The 23,541-nt window shown below is 44.3% G+C and overlaps 1 protein-coding gene across 1 annotated transcript in view; it reads right to left on the reverse strand.

Annotated features, from left to right (window-relative positions):
- Positions 1-23,541, reverse strand: part of TMEFF1 (transmembrane protein with EGF like and two follistatin like domains 1) — a 275,343-nt gene that overhangs the window by 155,097 nt on the left and 96,705 nt on the right. The window contains exon 2 of the mRNA XM_077269682.1: positions 14,652-14,764. Coding sequence (XP_077125797.1) covers positions 14,652-14,764 — 113 coding nt within the window. The remainder of the gene's footprint in view (positions 1-14,651; positions 14,765-23,541) is intronic.

The following is a 23,541-nucleotide window of genomic DNA, read 5'->3' on the forward strand; positions in this document are numbered from 1 at the left end:
GTTTTTTCAGCCTGAATCTCTAAATTAGGTTCCTCATAAAGCAACCCCAAAGCCAGAAAAAACGCATCCACATTGAGCAACGCAGGATCCCCGGGTACCAACGCAAATGCCCAGTCTTGAGGGTCACCCCGCAGCAAGGAAATTACTATCCTAACCTGCTGTGCGGGATCTCCAGCGGAGCGAGATCTCAGGGAAAGAAATAATTTACAATTAAATTTGAAATTCAGGAAACGAGATCTATCCCCAGAGAAAAATTCTGGTATAGGAATTCTAGGTTCAGACATAGGAGCATGAATAACAAAATCCTGTAAATTTTGAACCTTCGTAGCAAGATTATTCAAACCTGTAGCCAAACTCTGAGGATCCATTTTAATCAGGTGAGATCAGAGCCATTCAAGGATTAGAAGGAGAGAGAGAGGCAAAGGCTGCAATTAGAGCAGAAATGCAACTGAGTAAACTATAGAGCAAGCTCAGAAGAAAAAAAAAAAAAAAATCTGCAGACTTCTTTTTCTCTCCTTTCTTCTGCCAATGGTTTTAACCCTTGGCCAGCCATACTGTCATGGTTCCCAATGGCAAGGGAACGTCAGAGAACTTAAATAACAGACTAGCTCTTGGGTGATGGAATCTCGAGCTGACCGTGAGCTAAACCTATCACACAACTAACAGTGGCCGGGTGACGTACCTACGTTTTATCCCTAGACGCCCAGCGCCAGCCGGAGAACTAACTAACCCTAATAGAGGAAAAAACAGACCTGGCTTACCTCTAGGGAAATTCCCCCAAAAAGGAGACAGAAGCCCCCCACATATATTGACGGTGAGTTCAGAGGAAAAGACATACGCAGTATGAAGGTAGGTTCAGCAAAGCGAGGTCCGCTTACTAAATAGTAAGAAGATACAATAGGGAACTTCACGGTCAGCTGAAAACCCTATTAAAATACCATCCAGAAATTACTTTAAGACTCATGTGTCAACTCATGACACCGGAGTGGTAATTTCGGCCCACAAGAGCTTCCAGCTACAGAAACATAACATAACTGTGAACTGGAACAAAAATGCAAACAAACTTAGGACTAAGAGTCCAACTTAGCTGATAGTAGTCTAGAAGCAGGAACATGCAACAGAAAGGCTCTGGTTACATTGATGGCCGGCACTAGAATAACTGAGCAGCAAGGCTAAATAGGATACTCCCATATCCTGATGGAAACAGGTGAACAGAGAAAGTGAAGCACACAAGTCCAGTACCACCAGTGACCACCGGGGGAGCCCAAAAACCAAATTCACAACACATACTACTATAGTAGTGTTTTGGGGACAGTAAAGTGATCCTACAGGTTCCTTTTAACACTGCCACATCTCCTACTTATCCTACACTAAGTATGAACTAATTTGGAATTGAGATGCTAATGTGGGAGATGCTAAGGGGATGCTTGAAATCATCACGATTGGCGGTGGCAGTCTAATAGTGAGTGTGTCCTTATGACCTGCCTGTCTCACATGGTTCAGCTTAAGCTAGATTGGTGGTGGTGGCAGAGAGTAGGAACAGCAGATTGGCAGCGAATCACCTGCTCTTTCCTAGAGTGACCTGTTTATTGAGCCCCTCATGAACACACACTTGCATGTTCTGGACTTTTTACCTTTTCTTAAATGTGTGTCTATTTTATTTTTCTTTATCAGATATTTTTATTGAACATTTTCATTTGACAAAGACAAGCAGAAACAGAAACTCTCACAAATCCCCCACCTCCCCTGACAACAATGCTACCAATATGGTGCATGTAGACTGGCCGATGGCAGATGTCTAATCCACCCTTGATAGTTGTCAAATGGTCAACCAATGTCATTGCAGTATAAGTTAATTTCCATGTGACACTCAATCTGCAAATTGGAGAATTAGTGTAGTTTCCTTTAATTACACATATTTATAGTGAATTATAAGTGTCTTACACCTCCAACATAGAAATATACAAAAATGTACTCAATCAAATACCGCTCCCCATAATACCCCTTACCTATTACAGTACATGCAATACTTCATTGTAAAATACTGTAAAATCAATGTCTCGATAATATTAAGGAAGCTACACCTGGTGTATCTAACCAGGGGGACCAGATTTTCTCAAAAGGATGAGGCCTACTTCAGTTTGTATACCACCTTTATCCATAAGAATAAAGTTGTTCAGTACTTTTCCAATAACCAATGCACAGCAACCAATTTTCTGGGGACACAGTAATAGTCATTTTTCTATTTGAGTCCTTATATACAGCGCATGTATATGAGTTATGGGGCAGATTATATACTGAGTTAGTGGAATTAGGAATGATAAAGTAATACAAATGCATCAGCTATTCTGAATGCAAAAAACACCCAAGACAAAACAAAATATGGAGGTCCCTTTGCATGATGCCCCACTGGCCTACTCAGTCAAAGCGCAGTTCAGTGTAGCAGGAGGTGCCATCTGCCATACTGCTGAGTGCAGTGCGATTGGATGACGTGGCCTTCTTCTCCACCTTCTTCCTCCGGGACTTGGGTGTATGAGCTGAATGTAGCAGGATCCGCTGGGCATTGGAGCCACTAATCTGAAATAGGAGCGTCCTACACTCCTCACACCACCGAGCTAGAACAGCAGGAACCGCTAAGCATGGACCCCCATGTGCTTGTTATCGCCATATCATGCTATACATTCCTGTACTGCACTTTGACGTAGGAGCTGAATGCAGCAGGAAATGGTGTGGACAGAAGCCGATGCTTTCCCTCTCCCGCCCAGCTTCTACCACCTACATCACTCTGTACATTCCTATACAGAGATTTTATAAGGGCATTAACTATAAGGGTAGCAGGAGCCACTCTCCACTACACTGGTAATTGGGTGGCACTGTATTGTTTCCCCTCGGTTAGTGAGTGTGGGCCACAATGTCCTTGCATAGTGTCAGACTGGGGTACCAAGTGACCACCAGTAACATCAACTCCAGCTACATGCCAATATGACTTTACCATCACTCACAAATTTCTATAGCAATAAAATGGGTTGATTTTGGAATAAAAAAATGCTGCATTTGTCTGTACATAGTGATTCAAGTATACTGTGCCAACTACTGCTCATATAAGAGGGTGGTGGCCTACTCCTGCACAGGGGCCCACCGGAGAATTCTCTTTTGGGCCTGTCCGAGCCTGTATAAACAATTAGGTGTCAGATCCCCCTCTATTGGCCTACATATGTAAATGCCTTGTCATCCAACCACATGGCGGCAGTATTTCGGTTACAAACCCACACAGGACACGCTATAGGCATACTGTATATATATTGGATACTTGTTTGTCACTATTGATTTACGTGCTGTTAAACAATTTATACATTGGGTAATATTTATGTCCGGCTGTCAGTTTACACTTAATATTTATGTCAGCCTCACTTTGCAGGGTGGAACACTAGGTATTTGGCCATAATGTTTCAATTGCTTTTTATAAATTTGTGTCAGAAAACCCTCAATCATTCATAAATGTATTCTTCTATTGTAGAACCTATATGGTAAATGCCATGCAATTTCACGTCTATGTAAGGGATATGTGACTCCATTCCAAAGTCTATGAGTAAAGCAAAATCTTTTCTTATGACTTCTTAGGCTATGTGCACACGTTGCGGACTGTATGCGTCTTTGACGTGGCTTTTCGCTGCAAAAACGCTGTGAAAACGCATACACAACACAACCCATTGAATTCAATGGGATTTTGCAATGCTGTGCTAATGCTGCATATTTTTCCACGGTGGAATCGCATCGCGGAAAAATACGCAGCATGCTCATTCTTTGTGCGGAATCGCAACGATTCCGCACACATAGGAATGCATTGATCCGCTTACTTCCCGAATGGGGCTATGCCCACCATGCGCAAAGTAAGCGGATCATGTGCAGATGGTACCCAGGGTGAAGGAAAGGAGACTCTCCTCCAGGCCCTAAAAAAAGAATTAAAATAAAAAATAGTTATACACTCACCTTCCGGTGGCCCCCGAATCCAGCCCAGGCCTTAGCGATGCTCCTGGCAGCTCCCGTTCCCAGTAATGCCTTGCGACAATGACCTGTGATGACGTAGTGGTCCCACATGATGCTATGTCATCTGGGGTCATTGCTGTGAGGCATCACTGGGAACGGGAGTTGCCGGGAGCATCGCGAGCATCAGGAATGCTGCGGGGGCCGCCGGAAGGTGAGAATATCATGATTTTTTATTTTTTTATTATTTTTAACATTGTATCTTTTTACTATTGATGCTGCATAGGTAGCATCAATAGTAAAAAGTTGGTCACACTTGTCAAACACTATGTTTGGCAAGTGTGACCAACCTGTCAATCATTTTTCCAAGCGATGCTACAGATTGCTTGGAAAACGCAAGCATTCTGCAAGCTAATTATGTTTGCAAAATGCTAGTATTTAGCGGGAATACGCATGCCAATTCCGCATGCATATTTCCCGCGGCAAGGAGTTGCGGAGTTGCTGCGGAAATTTCCGCTGCAATTCCGCAACGTGTGCACATAGCCTTAAGATTTCCCCTCTTATTCCGAGGTAATCCATATAAGTGTGTAAAAGCTCATCAATATGTAATCTGCAAACAGTCAATACTTAGACACTTAAGGTACCGTTACACTAAACGATTTACCAACGATCACGACCAGCAATACGACCTGGCCGTGATCGTTGGTAAGTCGTTGTGTGGTCGCTGGAGAGCTGTCACACAGACAGCTCTCCAGTGACCAACGATGCCGAAGTCCCCGGGTAACCAGGGTAAACATCGGGTTACTAAGCGCAGGGCCGCGCTTAGTAACCCGATGTTTACCCTGGTTACCATTGTAAATGTAAAAAAAAAAAAAACAGTACATACTTACATTCTGGTGTCTGTCACGTCACTCGCCGTCAGCTTCCCGCACTGACTGTGTCAGTGCCGGCCGTAAAGCACAGCACAGCGGTGACGTCACCGCTGTGCTCTGCTTTTACTTTACGGCCGGCGCTCACAGTCAGTGCGGGAAGCTGACGGCGAGGGACGTGACAGACACCGGAATGTAAGTATGTACTGTTTTTTTTTTTTACATTTACAATGGTAACCAGTAGGGTTGAGCGACTTTTACTTTTTTAGGATCGAGTCGGGTTTCGTGAAACCCGACTGTCTCGAAAGTCGGATCGTGTGAAATCGGCCGATTATTGTGAAAAGTCGGGGGGCCGACCGAAACACGAAACCCAATGCAAGTCAATGGGGATTGATTTTTTTTTTTTTTTTTTTTCCTCTCTCTCTCTCTCTCTCTCTCTCTCTCTCTCACTGTCCCTGCAAAATTTGTGTTTCACTGTGGGAATCGCTATATCCCAAACGTTAAGATGGCGCTTTTACCCCTTGTGACGCCGTACAAAGCGAGCCGAAACCCATGTCATCACGCTGCACACACTCCTTCATTGGTTCATTGGCTGAAAAAAATGGCGGGGAAAGCGTCATACGAAACGCGACTTTGGCGTGAAAATCGCCAACCGTGTGGCCGATCCCACGCTGGGGTCGGGTCGGGTTTCACGAAACCTGACTTTGCCAAAAGTCGGCGACTTTTGAAAATGACCGATCCGTTTCGCTCAACCCTAGTAACCAGGGTAAACATCGGGTTACTAGGTGCGGCCCTGCGCTTAGTAACCCGATGTTTACCCTGGTTACAAGTGAACACATCGCTGGATCGGTGTCACACACACCGATCCAGCGATGACAGCAGGTGATCCAGCGACAAACTAAAGTTCTGGACTTCTAGCTCCGACCAGCGATGTCACAGCAGGATCCTGATCGCTGCTGGGTGTCAAACACAACGAGATCGCTATTCAGGACGCTGCAACGTCACGGATCGCTGTCGTTCTCTTTCAAAAGTTGCTCAGTGTGACGGTACCCTTAGACATTGTTCTAGATTGTGCTTGTGGCATTGATCAGTCACGGCTCTACACAATGAAAGTACTGGAGTATACAAATAGTGTGTTATATGACTACTGTATATTGGCAAACATTACCCTTTGAGCTTTGGCCTCTGAGTTTAACAATGCCAGCAACATTACCAGTATCCTCTGTGTGCTACATTACACACATTGCGGAGGCATTCGGTCATCTATCACTGCTAACTGTATTACATTTAACCACTCTTCAGGGTACATTCCCGGGGATGATTATCTCCCCATAATCGTGCAGTGTAAACAGGCTACCAATCTTCATGCTCAAAATATACGAAGCGGGGACCGTGACACCAGCGCTGATTGGGCACCAGCATCACATGACGTGCCCCAACACCGCATGACAGCCCCAGGGAGAGCGACTTCTGACACCACGGGAACAGCGCCGGCACAGGAGGTGAGTTTAGGCTTTATAAGGTTATCGGGGCCAAACATTTTGATTAAGAAGGGCACCCCAATGAATTATTTCCCCCCGCGTCATGACTCTCCAACTGCCCAACTAAATGTAGGGAACCACAGATAGGGGAGTCTGCAAAGCTGTTTGCACATTCTATTCCATGGCCATCAGAGGTCTGCTCCAAAGATTAACAAAATCAAGAGGAGGAAAGCATTTGCACCTATACCCACAATTTTTTTCAGTTGGATCAGGGGCGCAACGAAGTAGGGTCCGAGCAGAACTAAGACCCTCGTCACCAGACGTTCACCCTTGGGGGTGGAGGTGATCCCGATGAGACTCAGATACAGTGGGTACGGAAAGCATTCATACCCCTTTAAATTTTTCACTCTTTGTTTCAGAACCACCAGAAGTCTTCCTAGACCTGGCCGTCCAGCCAAACTGAGCAATTGTTGGAGAAGAGCCTTGGTGAGAGAGGTAAAGAAGAACCCCAAGATCATTGTGGCTGAGCTCCAGAGATGCAGTAGGGAGATGGGAGAAAGTTCCACAAAAGTCAACTATCACTGCAGCCCTCCACCAGTAGGGCCTTTATGGCAGAGTGGCCCAACGGAAGCCTCTCCTCAGTGCAAGATATATGAAAGCCTGCATAGAGTTTGCTAAAAAACACATGGAGGACTCCCAGACTATGAGAAATAAGATTCTCTGGTCTGATGAGACAAAGATAGACCTTTTTGGTGATAATTCTAAGCGGTATGTGTGGAGAAAACCAGGCACTGCTCATCAACTGCCCAATATAATCCCAACAGTGAAACATGGTGGTGGCAGCATCATGCTATGGGCTTGGTTTTCAACTGCAAGGACAGGACGACTGGTTGCCATTGAAGGAAACATGAATGTGGCCAAGTACAAAGATATCCTGGATGAAAACCTCTTCCAGAGTGCACTGGACCTCAGACTTGGCCGAAGGTTCACCTTCCAACAAGACAATGACCCTAAGCACACAGCTAAAATAACAAATGAGTGGCTTCAGAACAACTCTGTGACCGTTCTTGACTGGCCCAGCCAGAGCCCTGACCAATTGAGCATCTCTGGAGAGACCTCAAAATGGCTGTTCACCATTCAACCTGGGAGAGGATCTGCAAGGAAGAATGGCAGAGGATCCCCAAATCCAGGTGTGAAAAACTTGTTGCATCAATCCCAAGAAGACTCATGGCTGTACTAGCTCAAAAGGGTGAATCTACTCAATACTGAGCAAAGGGTCTGAATAGTTATGACCATGTGATATTTCAGTTTTTCTTTTTTATTAAATTTGCAAAAATTGCTACATTTCTATTTTTGTTCAGTCAAGATGGGGTGCAGAGTGTACATTGATGAGAAAAAAAATGAATGTTTTTGAATTTACCAAATGGCGGAAATGAAACAAAGAGTGAAAAATTTAAAGGGGTATGAATACTTTCCGTACCCACTTGTTATGATCTGGTGGCCTAAGAGCAGCATGAGACGTACTCCGGAGAAGGTGGTACCTGTACTGACCGCAGACCCTGAACTTAACACCGCAACTAGAAGTAGCCGTGGAATGTACCTATCACTCCCTAGACATCTCGACACAGCCGGAGGACTAATTACCCCTAGAGATAGAAAAGGGAAAACTATCTTGCCTCAGAGAAAATCCCAAAAGGATAGACAGCCCCCCACAAATATTGACTGTGAGAGGAGAGGGAAAAAACATACACAGACTAAAATCAGAATTTAGCAAAGGAGGCCACTTCTAGCTAAATAGAAAGGATAGGACAGAGTACTATGCGGTCAGTATTAAAACACTAGAAAATATCCACCACAAAAATACAAAATCTCCAAGTCTAACTAAAGATATGGAGGGTATATCTTCATCTCCAGAGATACCAGCTTGGCTAAACAAATCCTTATACAGACCAAGCTGGACAAGACAAAAACATGGAAAAGAACTGAACAATAAGGCCACAGCATGTGGACAGCAAAAATCAAGGCCAGAACTTATCTTTGTTGAAATGAACAGCAAAGCAGGAGAGACCAGGCAGGGATGTGAATCCTCCAGGAACAATGGACAACTGGCACTGACTAAAGGGTCAAGCAAGACTAAATAGCCCAGTCAGAATTGCAAAAAGTGAACACACCTGATAAATGCTGCGATCCAGAGACAGCAGTGCTACCACTTATAACCACCGGAGGGAGCACAAGAGCAGAATTCACAACACCCACTGTACTTGAAGCGAATGCGGACAGTACGGTGCTTCCACGGCAGGAAGAGGAGGAGGGTGACTCTCAGGGTGAGGAGTGGGAGAACAGTGAGGATGACGATGTGAACTAAGAGGGATGCATGTTGTGAACTAAGAGGCATGCAGCTGAGTAGATCAGCAAAGCAGGTGGAGGAGGAGGAAGACGAGGAGGTTACACTGCTGCTTCCAGCACAGACACGAAGTGATGCAACCACGACAAGCACTGCATCCTCAGCAACAACTTTGGCTGTGGCCAGCAGCTGTCGTGAGTCTGCCGTTTGTAGGGGTGGTAAGGGTTGCCTAGCTTGGGCCTTTATTGAGACCACAAAGGATGACCCAACTCACGTTATCTGCCAACTGTGTAAACAACAACTCAGTACAGGCAAAAATTGTAATAATTTGAGTACTACATGCATGAACCGGCACATGTGTGATCAGCATGCATTAGTCTGGGAATCTCCATGTGCTAAAATGTGGCCTAGCGGGCCTCGCCAACCACTGGCCTCCCCCATGAACTGCAACTGCTGCTTCCTCCTCCGTAACTGTGACAAGTGCTCTCAAACAGGTTTCCGGCCTCAGAACCTTCACTTGTTTACCCGCTACAGTCGGGGTGAGTGAAAAACTGTCAGCTGTTATTTTTTAGACCAGCCTGTGCACCAGCAGAAAAGGTACAAGTCTGACACAAAGTGAACGATTGGAGAGGATGGTGCAGGAGTATCTCAAGCTCAATATTGATGCCATCATGGGGTGTTTGGACCCTTTTGTATTCTGGTCTTCAAAAATGGAAGAGTGGTCTGAGCTTGCCAGTTACGCCTTGAAGGTTTTGACATGCCCAGCTGCCAGCGTTCTCTCAGAACGTGTCTTGGTGTTGTCCTGACAGATAAGCACATTTGTCTGTCCCCTGAAAGCGTGGACCACCTAACTTTCATCAAAATGAACAAGTCATGGTTCTCCAATGACTTTTGCACCCTAGTCGCAGACTGGGCGATGGCGTAGTTTTCAGTATGATCTCGCATTATTACAGTCTGTGACACCTTTGTCATGGCTTTTGTGGCTGCTGTTGCTACTGCTACTGATGTTACTAACAAATGCCTTGGTGGCGCAACAATCAGAAGGTGTCTCCAGCATTGTCACTTTTACAATTTGCTTTTTTTTTCTTTTTTTGTTAAGCAATATTCCTCCTCCTTTTTGCTTCCTCTTGAGTCACAACAAACCAAATATTTGGTACATGGAGACTCTTATTTTCTTATTTGGGTCTCCTTTGTGTGTGTTGCCTGAATTTGGCAGGGTTACCAGTACAGCAGGCTTACAGCGGTCCCTCACCCACCTCCTAATTTCAAAGCTGTAAATGCTGGCCAAGACCCTGTCTCATGAATGGCCCATTCCTGACTGCTGCACCATTATAAAATTTTTACTGTGGGTCAGTTGGTACCACTTTTCCTGGTGTCCGACCCTAATTTTTGGAAACATTTTGACTGAAAGTTGGGTCTTCTTCCTGTACGTTGCCTGTCACTTATCCACCTGTTAATGATCAATGTTTAAGCTAGAAATGCTGGTCCAAGACCTGTCCCAGGCCCTGTCCCATGCATTCATGCTGCACAATTATATTATTTGTACTCTGGGTCAATTGATGCCACTTTTCTTGGTGTGTGCCACTAATTTGAGCTGTTTTGGCAGCTTTTGGGCTCCCCTGAAGGTGTTGTCTATGCGTTTGGTTTTGCCTCCCATTGAATTCAATGGGGTTTGGATAAATTTGGCAAATTGATCAGCAAACTGTTCGGTGAACATCAGGAAGTTCGCCGATCCAAGCTGAACTGAACCTTAAAAGGTTCGCTCATCTCTACTCATGAGGTCACTTCTGGAGCCATGTCATCAAAGACGGGGCACTGATGGATAAGCAATGGTAGAGCTGGGGAAGAGGAGGGGGAGTAATAAAAGCTAATTTTATTATATTTAAACAGTGCAAGCTGATGGAATAATAAAATGGTGAACCCCTTTATTGTATTTAGTGCTGGTAGAAAGAAAATGCTAATAATAAGTAATATGACCACTGTATTCATTGGTACGGCACAATAGTGTACAGAAACAGGAAGCCTTAACAGGGGTCAGATGAGAGATAGAGCTCTCCACTATAAATATTGTCAATATATATGATACACTAAGGCAATAAATGTGGATAAAGCAAATATAGGTGATATATCCCGCTAACAGTTTATTCCAGTGTGCCAAAGTACGTGGACATAAAGCCAGACACTCGCAGGTTTATTTACTGCTGCACAAATGGAGTGTTTCTAAGACATTGCAGGTGACCATAAGTCATATTCCTGTCCAACACAGCGGCTATTTCTGTAACTAAACCATGGTTTGTCATGGAAAGTGAGAAGTGTTTACTTACAATGACAACGACCAAATATTGGAAGAATAACAATGCACTAAATTAATAGGAAGAGCAATATGTGTGGAAATGGGGAAATGGGAAGGAAAAAGAAATGTGTAGAAGGAATGCTGATGCTTTATGGTTTTCATGGCAGGTAACTGTTTTACTGTTACACTGTTTTGAATGAAAGTTAATCAAATTATTTTGATTGTTCTTTTTTAAAATTTTTAACTGAATTTTATTTTTCCTTGAATTTTGGTTTTCTGGACAAGTTGTGATTTTTTTTAGCACCATTCTATAAATTAAATTCGAGATTTTTTATATTGACAGGATGCATGACAAGAAACTATTTCTGTTTTTTAAAGATTAACAAATTTCCATTTACCGCAATATATGCCTATTTGCCATATCATTAAAACCACTGACAAGTAAAGTGAATAACACTGATTACCTTGTATGTATGGCACCTATCAAGTTGTAGGATATATTATCCAGCAAATGCACAACTGTTTTTTCAAGAAAGCAGGATATTTTGGGCAAGTGTAAAGATCTGAATGACTTTTACAAGGGCCAAACTGTCATTGCTGGACAAGTGAATCCAAACATCTCTGTGGTGTGGGGGTATACTTGCTATGCAGTGGCTGGTAACTGATAAAAGTGGTCCAAAGAAGGAGAACCGATGCCGTGGTTATGACTCATGAGTTCCTAAGGATCACTGATGCGTGAGAAACCTAGGTATCCTAGTTTGATCCTACAAGAGCCACTGGACCACAAATAGTGAAGAAGTTAAGGATGAAAGACAACACAAAAGATTTCAGAATTAAGAGTACCTTCCAATTTGCTGTTTACAGGGCTATGTGTTATGGACTGGTAATTTAGGAGCGACATGCGACTAGCTCTGGGCAGGTGGTAACTATACAGACCGCAGTTCCTGATCTTAACACAACACTAGCAGTAGCCGTGGGATGTTCCTGTCACTCCCTGGACACCTCGTCACAGCCGGAGAACTAGCTACCCCTAAAGGTAGAAACAGGAAAGCTATCTTACATCAGGGAAAATCCCCAAAGGATAGGACAGCCCCCCACAAATATTGACTGTGAGAGGAGAAGGAAATGACATACATAGTATGAAACAAGATTTAGCAAAGGAGGCCAATTCTAGCTAGATAGACAGTAAGGAAAGAAACACTGTGCGGTCAGTAATAAAAACTAGAAAAAGTCCACCGCAGAGATATGCAAAAATCTCCACACCTGACTAAAGGTGTGGAGGGCAAAAACTGCAGCCCAGAGCTTCCAGCTTAGCTGAATAGACCCATACTGATAAGCTGGACAAATGAGCAAAACACAGAATGTGCTGAACAATAAAGTCCACAACAAGTGGACTGCAAAAGGACAAGCAAGGACTTATCTTTGCTGAACTGGACAGAGTGTCAGGGAAATCCAAAAGAGCAGTGGCTCCAAGCAGGAACAATTGACAACTGGCATTGATTGAGGAATAAGGCCAGACTAAAATAGCCGAGCCAGAAAGACGATCAGTGGGAGCAGCTGCTGATGCTAAATCCAAGAAGCAGCTATACCACTCAAAACCACAGGAGGGAGCCCAAGAGCAGAATTCACAAAAGTGCTACTTACAACCACCGGAGGGAGCCCAAGAGCGGAATTCACAACAGCTATGTAATTTATACAGAACCCAGCCACTGCCAAAAGCATTTATTGTATAATGGATACGTGAGCATCAGAAACAGACTATGGAGCAATGAAACATGGTGGCTTGGTCTAAAGTTTGTTGAGATTCAAAAAGACAAGCGGACGTATGTGAGCTACTTATCTGTAGAAGAGAGAGTAAGATGATGAAGGAGTGTGATGGTCTGGGCAATGTTCTGCTTGGAAGCTCCTTCGTTTCATGTAGATGTTGCTTTGACATGCACCACCTACCTAAACACTGTAGGATCATGTACACCCCTTCATGGCCTCATTTTTCACTGCTGGCATTGGCTGTTGCCAGCAGGATAATGCACACTGCTAAAATTGTTCAAGAATGGTTTACAAGACATGACATAAGTTCAACATTTTGGCTTGGCCTCCAATTTCTCCAGACCCTCGAAACATCATAGCCTTTTCAGGCAATACTATTACAACCTATGCAATATTAGGCAGTTGGCTATAATGGCATGAATGAAAAGTGTAAGTTATTAAAACCATTTCTTTGAAGTTGTGGTGATCTTTATATATCATATATTTCTTGTCCAATGAAGAGTACCGTACTTTTACCTTTAAACTAAAAGAAAAAACACTAATGCATAATGTCCTAAACGAATATATAGTACAGTACAATACTGCCTGCGCATATAAAAAGCACAGGCATTAGTACTAATCAGCAACGGAGGCCTTTCTTAAGACCCAGGATACCAATATAAAACTGCTAGCCTCTGTGATTGCAGCGGATGTCAGTGAGCTGACAAAGCTCCATCTGTCAGCAGTGTGAACAACACAGATAGAGGTACAAAACAACAAATACACCCACTGGTATTTTTGCACCCTTCCCTCCCTGTTACGTGTGATGGTACCCTATAAATGGTGCCTTTGGAACACTCTGATGTGTCAGTGACCATAAGGCCAGGTTCACACGAGCATATAAAAACAATCGTGCAGTTACATCCAGAAACAAGGGGCAATTTTTTTCTCACTTGTCATCCGCATACAATTCCTTTTTTACAGAAGCAGCTATTAAATATTTACACGACCATTTACAGTTTCCTATGGTACATTATTACAATGAGTATTTTACCTCAGTATTTATAAGACAAAGCCAGGAGTCGGTGATAAATACAGAAGTGGTGACGTGATACCATTACACTTTTCCTCTGATTGTTCCACTACTGATTTTGACTTACAAATACTGAGGTAAAATACTCACCAAATACTGAACGTGTAACCGTGGCCTAAGACTGAAGTTCATATGAGTGCAATTTGTGTCACAACGGAGCGCACACGGACAGCACATGTTCGCCTATGTGCTAGTACATGTAGCTCCTGCTCCTGTCCAGTATGTGGAAGAGCACACGGATCTGCACACGGAGCCAGTCACGTACAACGCGCGTCTCCATTTAACCTTAGAGATTGGCATTTTTCTTATTTAGTGAGTAAGAAAATATCTCTTTTGCCAGCTATGGCTTTTTTTCTGTTGGCAAAAAGGCAGCAAATAATTCTAATTATTATAATTATGCACCTGCAGGATTTTCTTCCAGACATCTGGATGGGTTAAAAGATTTGAAAGCAGCAGAAAAAAAGTCTTTTGAAAATATATTAACTACATCTGACATTAAACGATTCATTTCTTATGAAAATACTAAAAGACCAAAACTCTACATAATTACAAAGCAGGTGCAGAACATTCATAGCACTTATTTCACATCATAGACATAAAGCCCTAAAGTGCTCACATGAATAGAATTTGAAAGTTATTTTCCTGATACCTAAGTACATTGTGCAGAAGTTTCTCAAGGATTTGGTTACGGGTTCCTTCCACTTTTTAATTGCTTATATGACTACCTTCAGACACACTTTTTGGCCTAAAAACATGTATAAAATCTCGCAGAATTTCCGCAGTGAAAAAGCCGCAGAATATCCGTCTCATGTGAACACTTTCATACTGTGGTAGTCTTTACCTGAAACTGGCAGGCACATTTCATTCCATCCCCATCTTCTTTGCAGACGCCTCCATATTTACAGACTGTTTCATCACATACTCGTCGTGCTTCCGACTCCCTCATGTTCAATTCTGTAATATAAAAAGTTATGAGTTAACAGTAATTATGTTACAAGAATTGTATAATCCAATATTACTTGCCATCCATATGAGCATTCTATCACAATAAATCCCATAAAAATATATATTTTTTTAGAATACTTGAACAGTCTGCCTTGTAAACTATTATTTGACTGGTATACATCGATTTTTTAGCTTGTTCACACAACACAAAGCACTGGAGTTTACAGCAGTTAACAGCTGAAAAAGCACAAGCTTAATCCCATTTTTCCGTAGTTGCCTATCATGGATCAATAATGTAAAAGTTGGTTTGAGTCCAGAATTTCACTTGGGTTATGTGGTGCTTTCATCACTAGCAATCCTTCTTCTAAGCTGATTATTTGCTGCAATGTGCTAGAGCAGATAAAATAATTGACCAAGGCTGTTTACCCCACACAGCCCTACCTAGGCTGAGTACCATGGCAACAAGTTCTAAATTGTACTAAATTGTTCTAATTCAACACTTTTTATAGATTAAATTATATGCTTATTAGTTGCACATGGATGGTATAGGAAGCGAAAACCAAATGTGAGAGGATAAGCAAAAACATGCAAACCAACTCCACGCAGCAATCTCCAGAAAAACTCTCCAACCGCCAACTCCATGAACTTTCTCCTTCATCACCAAACCAGGAAGAATAGCTATCACTTGCAACTCCCAAGTGCCAGTGATGAGCAAATACACTAGAGGGGAGTGGCCAACATAGAACAGCTGAGACAATTTAGAGAGCTCCAGTAGATCAACTGAACTGATTAATCTTTGCTATGACAGAGCAAGGAAATCCCGCACTGTTTAATAGGATGGTGAAGCAGTTCTAATAAGTGCAGGAGTGCGAGTAAACTAGACGCTGCGGTCTTCTAGTACCTCTCTCTCGCAGTATTCCCATGACAGCTTGGCTACCAAGAGAAAATGAACTTTATTCCTCCAGGGAACCAACAGATTTCACTCATAGAGTTGCGTATGATACAGGTAATAGTGTTTGAGGACATGACAGGGTCCCTTTAGGCTGCTTTCACACATCAGGCTTTTTGTTTCAGGCTAAATCCGGCAAATTTGCTAAAAAAACGGATCCGGTGTGAAAAACGGATCCGGTTTGAAAAACTGATGCACCGGATCCATTTTTTAGGCGGATCCGGCATTCTTTACTGCGCATGTATGAACCGGCAGTCTGAGGAGAGAGAGAGAGAGAGAGAGAGAGGGGGAGAGGGAGAGAGAGAGAGAGAGAGAAAAAAGATTTTCCGCATACCAGAATCGAAATCATAGCTTCTGGGCATGCTCAATGTGTAAAAACGGATTCGTTAGCCGGAATCATCCATTCACACATCCGTTTGATGCGTTTATTGACGGAAACGTCCCTTCAGGCTTTTTCGCCGGACAGAAAAAACGTTGCATGGGACGTTTTTTGTGTCCGGCAAAAAAGCCTGAAGGGACGGATCCAGCACAAAACGGATGAAACGCATGTCCTTCAGGCACAATCCGGCGCTAATACAACTCTATGGGAAAAAAACGGATCCGGCGTGTAAAAAAAACGGATCCGTTTTTTTTCCGGATTTGCCGGATTGTGCCTGAAACAAAAAACCTGATGTGTGAAAGCAGCCTTAACGTTGCATTTAGGAAACAAATTATCAAAAAGAAAAAAAATCGGTATTAGTCTTACCGGTAATTATGTTTCCAGGAGTCCATACTGACAGCACATTGGAGGATGTCCTCCTCCTCCTTCCAGGGACAGGAAACACACGAGAGTTTAAATATCCGGCTCCACCCTCTAATCCTCAGTGTTGTAGCAAGAACCAATCATGGAATCATGCAAATAAAATATCTTTAATGACAGAATTATAATACAAACAGTATATAGGCAAAATCCAAATATATATGAGAATATTACATGTATGGGGGGGAACTACCGGTGCTGTCAGTATGGACTCCTGGAAACATAATTACCGGTAAGACTAATACCGATTTTCCAGGACGTCCCTACTGACAGCACATTGGAGAGTACCAAAGGACCTCCTCAGGGTGGGATTACTGCTTGGAGGACTTTCCTCCCAAAAGCCGTGTGCTGACCGGATGTAACATCAAGTTTATAGTGTTTACAAAATGTGTCAGCCCTGGACCATGTTGCGGCGTTACAGATCTGCTCTACAGAAGCCCCTGCACGCTCCGCCCAGGAGGCGGACACCCCACGGGTAGAGTGGGCTTTTAAGCCTATAGGAGGGGGCATACCTTCAGACTGATAGGCGTCTGTGATCACTTCGGTGATCCAACGAGAAATTGAGGCCTTAGAAGCCTTCTTCCCCTTATTTTTGCCCCCAAACAGAACAAAGAGGTTTGGATCAGTACGCCATGAATCTGTAGCACTTAGGTAATCTAGAACCCCTTGCCTAACGTCTAGTGAGTGGAGAGCCCTCTCTTTCTCGTTAGCAGGGTTATTACAAAATGAAGGGAGAATTACTTCCTGATTCCTATTTTTACTGGAGGCTACTTTTGGGATAAAGGCTGGATCTAATCTCAGAATTAGACTGTCATCCCTGATCTGCAGATAAGGATCTCTGATACATAGAGCCTGAATCTCTCCCACCCTCTTGGCTGTAGTAATCGCCACTAAGAAAGCGGTTTTACGAGTGAGAGTAGAAATAGGCATACTATCCCCGGAAGAATAAAGTGCCCTAAGAACCAAGTTAAGGTCCCAGGATGGTGATAGTTGCCTAATGGTGGGGCGCATTCTCTGAGTGGCCCGAATAAACCTTATTATCCATGGGTGAGATGCCAAAGGGTAGTCCAGAAATGAGCTTAGCGCAGACACCTGGACTTTCAATGTGCTGGGTCGGAGGCCCAGGTTAAATCCTTTTTGCAAGAAGTCCAAGATACCAGGGATGTCCAGGGAACCTGATACCACATTGGACCTGCCACCTTCTAAACAAAAACGCTTCCAGATCTTCTGGTAGATGGCTGAGGTAACGGGTTTTCTACTACCCTGGATGGTAGAGATTACTTGGTCTGACAATCCTTTTGACTTCAGGATGTCCCTTTCAGGATCCAGGCTGAAAGACGGAGTCTGCTTGGGTCTGGGTGATACACTGGACCTTGATGGATGACTTTCCCCTTGATGGGTAATTCGACTGGGTTGTCGGCTGCTAACGACCTTAGCACCGGAAACCAGCTTCGTCTCGGCCAAAACAGGGACGATTAAGATGACCATAGCCCGATCTTCCTTGATCTTCCGAAGTACGGCTGGAATTAGTGCCAGGGGTGGGAATGCATATGACAGTGGTTGGTTCCACTGCTGACTCAGGGCATCTACCCCTTCTGGTAGATCCGAGGGGTTCAGGGAGAAGAACCTTGGGGTTTTGGCGTTCCTCCTGTTTGCGAATAGGTCGATGTTGGGGGTTCCCCATCGGCGACATAATCTCTGGAAGATGCTTTGTTCCAGTTCCCACTCTGTTGGGCACAGATTTCGTCTGCTTAGGTAATCTGCAATCACGTTTTGGGATCCTTCTAGATGGATAGCTGTAATGGATAGCACGTTGTCCTCTGCCCACCTGAAGATCATCTCTGCTAGATTCTGCAGTGGTTGATAATTGGTACCTCCTTGATGGTTCAGGAATGAAACTGTTGTTACGTTGTCGGAGAATATTCTTACGTGCTGGTTTGAGAGTATGGACTGATTGTGCTTTAGTGCTTGCCATACAGCGTAGAGCTCTCTGAAATTGGATGATCTGCTTTTTATGCTTTCTGGCCACTTGCCTTGCAAGATTCTGCCCTGCAGATGAGCTCCCCAGCCCCAGGCGCTGGCGTCCGTAGTGATAACTACGTAAGGGTGGGTGACCCATAGGACTCCCACCTCTAAGTTCTCTGAATGTGTCCACCAGACAAGAGATCTTCTCGTTAGATTGTTCAATCTCAGTGGAGCTTCTAGGGAAGACTGGCGGCGATCCCAAGCTGATAAGATCTGGTTCTGTAGATGTCTTGTGTGAGACTGCGCCCACCTGACGGATGGTATGCAGGCCGTCATAAGGCCTAAAACCTTCATAGCCGTTCTTATGGTAACTCGATGTTCCAATAGATACCGAACCTGAGTCTGAATTATCTTCCTCTTGACACCGGGTAGTAACGATATTCTGCGTCTGGAATCTAGTTGCACACCCAGGAAGGTTTTCCTCCGTTCTGGTATAAGATCGGATTTCTGCCAGTTCAGTACCCAGCCGAGATGCTCCATCAGTGTGATAGTCCGCTCTCGGTGATCTTCCAGTAGCTTTACAGAATCTGCCACAAGCAGGAAATCGTCCAGGTACGGGATAATTATGATGCCTTGTTTCCTTAGGAAGGCTACCATTTCTGATACAAGCTTGGTAAAAACGCGAGGAGCGGAAGCCAGACCGAAAGGAAGGCCTTGAAACTGATAGTGGCAGGTCCGGGTTGGCAGAGTTACAGCAAATCTCAGCAGGTTCTGAGATGAGGGATGTACTGGGACCTGGTAGTAGGCCCTTTTTAGGTCGATAGTGCACATGACCGCGTTTTGGTTTATAAGCGGGATTGCTGACCGAATGGATTCCATGCGGAACCTTCTGTATCTCACCCATGCATTCAAAGGCTTTAGATTTATTATTGTGCGGGTGTCGCCTGATGGCCGCGTGACCGTGAACAGGGAAGAGTAGTGACCTTTCCCCAACTCTGACTGAGGGACAGGAATTATTACTTCTGTCCTGAGCATGTCCTGTAAGTCCTTTAGTATAGCCGAATCTGGTTTGACTGCCGTAGGTGTAATGTATCTTTCTGGGGGAGGTGAATATAGTTCTATGTTGTAACCTTCGGAAACAGTACTGAGAATCCACTGATTCTGAGTAATCAGGGCCCAATTTCCTGCGAACATACGGAGCCTCCCTCCAATGTGAGTGGCGTCATAGGGATTTATTTTTATAGGATGGGCTAAAGAAGGATGCCCTGTTCTTATTATTCTGTCCACGGGAGCCTCTGTAGGATCCCCTGCTGGACCGACCCTGATTTTTAGGATCGAACTGCTTTCTGGAGAAGAAACCTCTCCGAAAGGGCTGTGGACGTTTAGGTTTGTCCTCCGGAAAACCTTTCTTTTTATCGGACGCTGACTCGAGGATAGAGTCCAAAGCCGGTCCGAACACCCTTTGACCAGAAAATGGAATAGAGCAGAGTTTGGATTTGGAAGCATTGTCACCAGACCATGACCTAAGCCAGACCGCCCTCCTAGCTGCATTAGATAGTGAGCTATTACGGGCTGAAAATCTGACAGATTCAGCCGTCATATCGGATAAGAAGGCCATTGCGGACTTCATTATAGGAAAGGAGTGCAGGATATCAGCTCTGGGTGTCTTATTGGATAACTGCTCTTCTAACTTCCCCATCCATAAGTACATAGACCTGGCCACCGAAGTGGCTGCTATGTTCGTTCTAATCAAAGCTGCAGAGGATTCCAAGGCCCTTTTAAGGAGGATGTCGGCCTTCCTATCCATAGGGTCACGAAGACTGGAGGAGTCTTCGAAGGGTATAGCAGTCTTTTTAGTGACCTTTGCTACGGGAACGTCAATTTTTGGGATCTCTTCTCATAGCTTGACTTCCTCCGAATCGAACGGCAGGCGACTTTTGAAGTCGCGAGAAAGCACTAATCGGCGCTCGGCCTCCTTCCATTCTTCTATGATCATAGCTTTGATATGATCACTAATGGGAAACACAGTCAGGTTTCGTGCCACGAGTCCTCCGAACATCAGGTCCTGCCTGGACTGTGGTTTAGCAGTCTCTTCGATCTGCATCGTATTCCTAACAGCCTGGACAAGTTCGTCTGTCTCCTCGGACTGGAAGAGATACTTCCTGGCTCTGTCCTGGTTTTCCACGGGAATTTCACCTTCCTCTTCTGATAGTGAATCCCTAAGCTCGGAACCTTCATCAGAAGAATATTCTGGCTCCCCCTGGACCTCCTCCTTCCTGGCGCGCTTGCGACCGGTTATGGGACTGGCAGGCCGAGAATGCGAAAGGCTGGATATAGAAGCCTGCACCTCTTCCCGTATAAGGGATCTCATCTCGGAGAACATTGATGACTGCTCGTCGTTCATCACTTTAGACGTACAGGTGGCACAGAGCGTCTTGCCATGTGAGTCTGGGAGTTTAATATGGCATACAGGACATCTGATGCTCTTCATTGTGGCCTTCCCAGATTTTTTGGTCGTGGCAGGGGGAGCAGCGGGGTTTCCCTTATCCTAAACGGTATAAGATAGGGAAAAATAGGCTAGAGGGAGCGAGGAGCTTAGATAGTACAAAGGGTATACTGCCCAGGGCAGGCTTACCCCTTCCTCGTCGTTTCTGTCCTCCATAGCCGGTTCCAGATGCAGACGATACTACTCCTGATGCAGGTGCTGGACGCTAACACAGAAGCGACCGCTCTGACAGCGTTTCTCCAGTCTGGAGCGTCTGTTCCCCATTCATAGAACGCCACCGGAAGTGACGTTTCGCCGGCTCCTGAGACCGGAAGTGACGCGGCTCCCCAGAACCCGGAAGTGCCGACAGGCTGTAGCGTCTCCTGACCGCGCTGCCGGATGGAGGCTGCCTGGATCGCCGCCGCGTCCTGAACCGAGAGCCCCCCAACGGGGGGAGCGGTTCACTCCCGGAGCATCGTCCGCTCCGGGCCTCTGGGGTAGAGGGACTCCCCTCCGGGGAGTTTCGACCCTGAGCCGCTTGACAGGGGGAAGGATTGGAGGACCGCTCGATCCCCCTGAGCTCGGTAAGCTGCTGCTTCTCTACGTGTGTCCCTCCATGCAGGGACAGGAAAAAACACTGAGGATTAGAGGGTGGAGCCGGATATTTAAACTCTCGTGTGTTTCCTGTCCCTGGAAGGAGGAGGAGGACATCCTCCAATGTGCTGTCAGTAGGGACGTCCTGGAAATATGATCTATATAGATGTAAAATAAACTAAACTTCCAACATAAATTAACTTTGATCAGCTCAGGTTAATTTAATTTAGAGAAGAATAGGAAAATGTGAGTTCAGCATTTCATATGAAAGAAGTCAAGTTTGAAGTATTTATCTCCTGTCAGCAGCGGTCTCAAGTCCTCAAATAAGCAAAGGCTGGGATTACTTTGCCTGTGCGAGACAAGGTGCTATTAAACAGGGCGGTAGTGCTCCCATGACAGCTGCCTGGCCTCCATCTCAGGCCATGCACATGGAGAACATTCCTTACCTATCTCAGTTTAGCTTCTGTCTGCATAACTAAGCTGATGTTACATTAGATGGATATATATATATAAATATGGGGTGCATAGATATGGGATAGATATAGGAAAGCCTAAAATACAATACACAACGGAAAAGAACTGCCAGAAACACAATGGAGCTGGAGAAAGCTACAAGTCTCAGTTTAACAGCCTCCTAATGTGTTCTGGAACATGCTGTAAATGTTCTGTAAGATACATATCTCTAAGTGAATTAGCGGCAATTATGACACAGCTGTGCCAATTGATTGCTTTGATGTGTTCCTAATTATTTCAAAATGGAAGGCAGATTACACAGGATAAATTAGAGACGTCACCGCCAGTATGTGTTTAGAATTAGCTTCTGCCATCACACATCAGATACTATTACTTCCAACATGTGATATTTTAATCAAGCATGCTTCATAATATCAACACAATGTTATGCCAATGTTCTATGGTTAATAAAGTACATTAGTTTTTAAAGGGGTATTCTCAAGTTTGAACGTTATCCCCATCCCACGAATAGCTTTTCAATGGAAGTCCAACTGTCATGGCCCACAATAATAATAAGGAAATGGGTCTTAGAGCCCCGGATGAATGAAGCAGTGGTTGATTATGCTCTGTGACCACCCTTCAATCGGATATATATACTGTATGTTGCATATATTTGTGTGTATACACAGCACAGACAAAACCCAAGATAGAGACATAATAGGCAAATACCCTGCAGTAAATAAACAGCAATAGTGCATGAAAGTAATATAGGGGTGCTTGGTTAACATAATTTTTTATCAAAATAATGCAAAAGCCATCCCACCACTAATCGGTGACCCTAATCAGGACGGTCTCAACTTCAAATATTAAAACCTTACAATGTGTCAAGTGACATATATACAGTGTTCGAAACGCGTTCAGTGATACAACGGCATCTTCCTCCGGCATACACCGGTCTATGTCCAACAACTGAATCTCTCTTCTTTTAATATTATGGAATAAAGTTTTTTTACTTTATATCCGGAGCTGGAAACCCACTTGTCTCTTTGCACCAGTTTACAGCGTGAAGCAGAAACGCCCTTCCGTGCTTGGATTCCTTTCATGGACTATGAAAGTACTCATAGGGGTGAGCTGATTTTTTCTTTTTTCTATACATAAATACAGTGCAGCACCAGTCAAAATATTGATCACACCTGTTCATAAAATAGTTTTTCTTGCTAATATTGGAATGTGCACAATGTAGATTCAGACTGAAACCATGAAGGAATGCATGGAAACAAGGAGTAAGGAAACAGGTGAGACACAGAACACAATATATGTTAAACATTAGCTTCCTCAAAGTACCCCCCTTTTAACTCTGATGGCAATTTTCTGCATCCTTGGCATTCTGTCAAGCAGCTTCACAGTTTCATTAGGTATCACCTAAAATAGCTTCCCAACAGTCATGAAGGAGTTTACCCACACACATACTGTACATACGCACATACACACGCACACATACAAATACATATTCACACACACAAACATATATACACACACGC

This window comes from Ranitomeya variabilis, chromosome 6 (genome assembly GCF_051348905.1).
Source record: "Ranitomeya variabilis isolate aRanVar5 chromosome 6, aRanVar5.hap1, whole genome shotgun sequence".
Classification (NCBI taxonomy): domain Eukaryota; kingdom Metazoa; phylum Chordata; class Amphibia; order Anura; family Dendrobatidae; genus Ranitomeya; species Ranitomeya variabilis.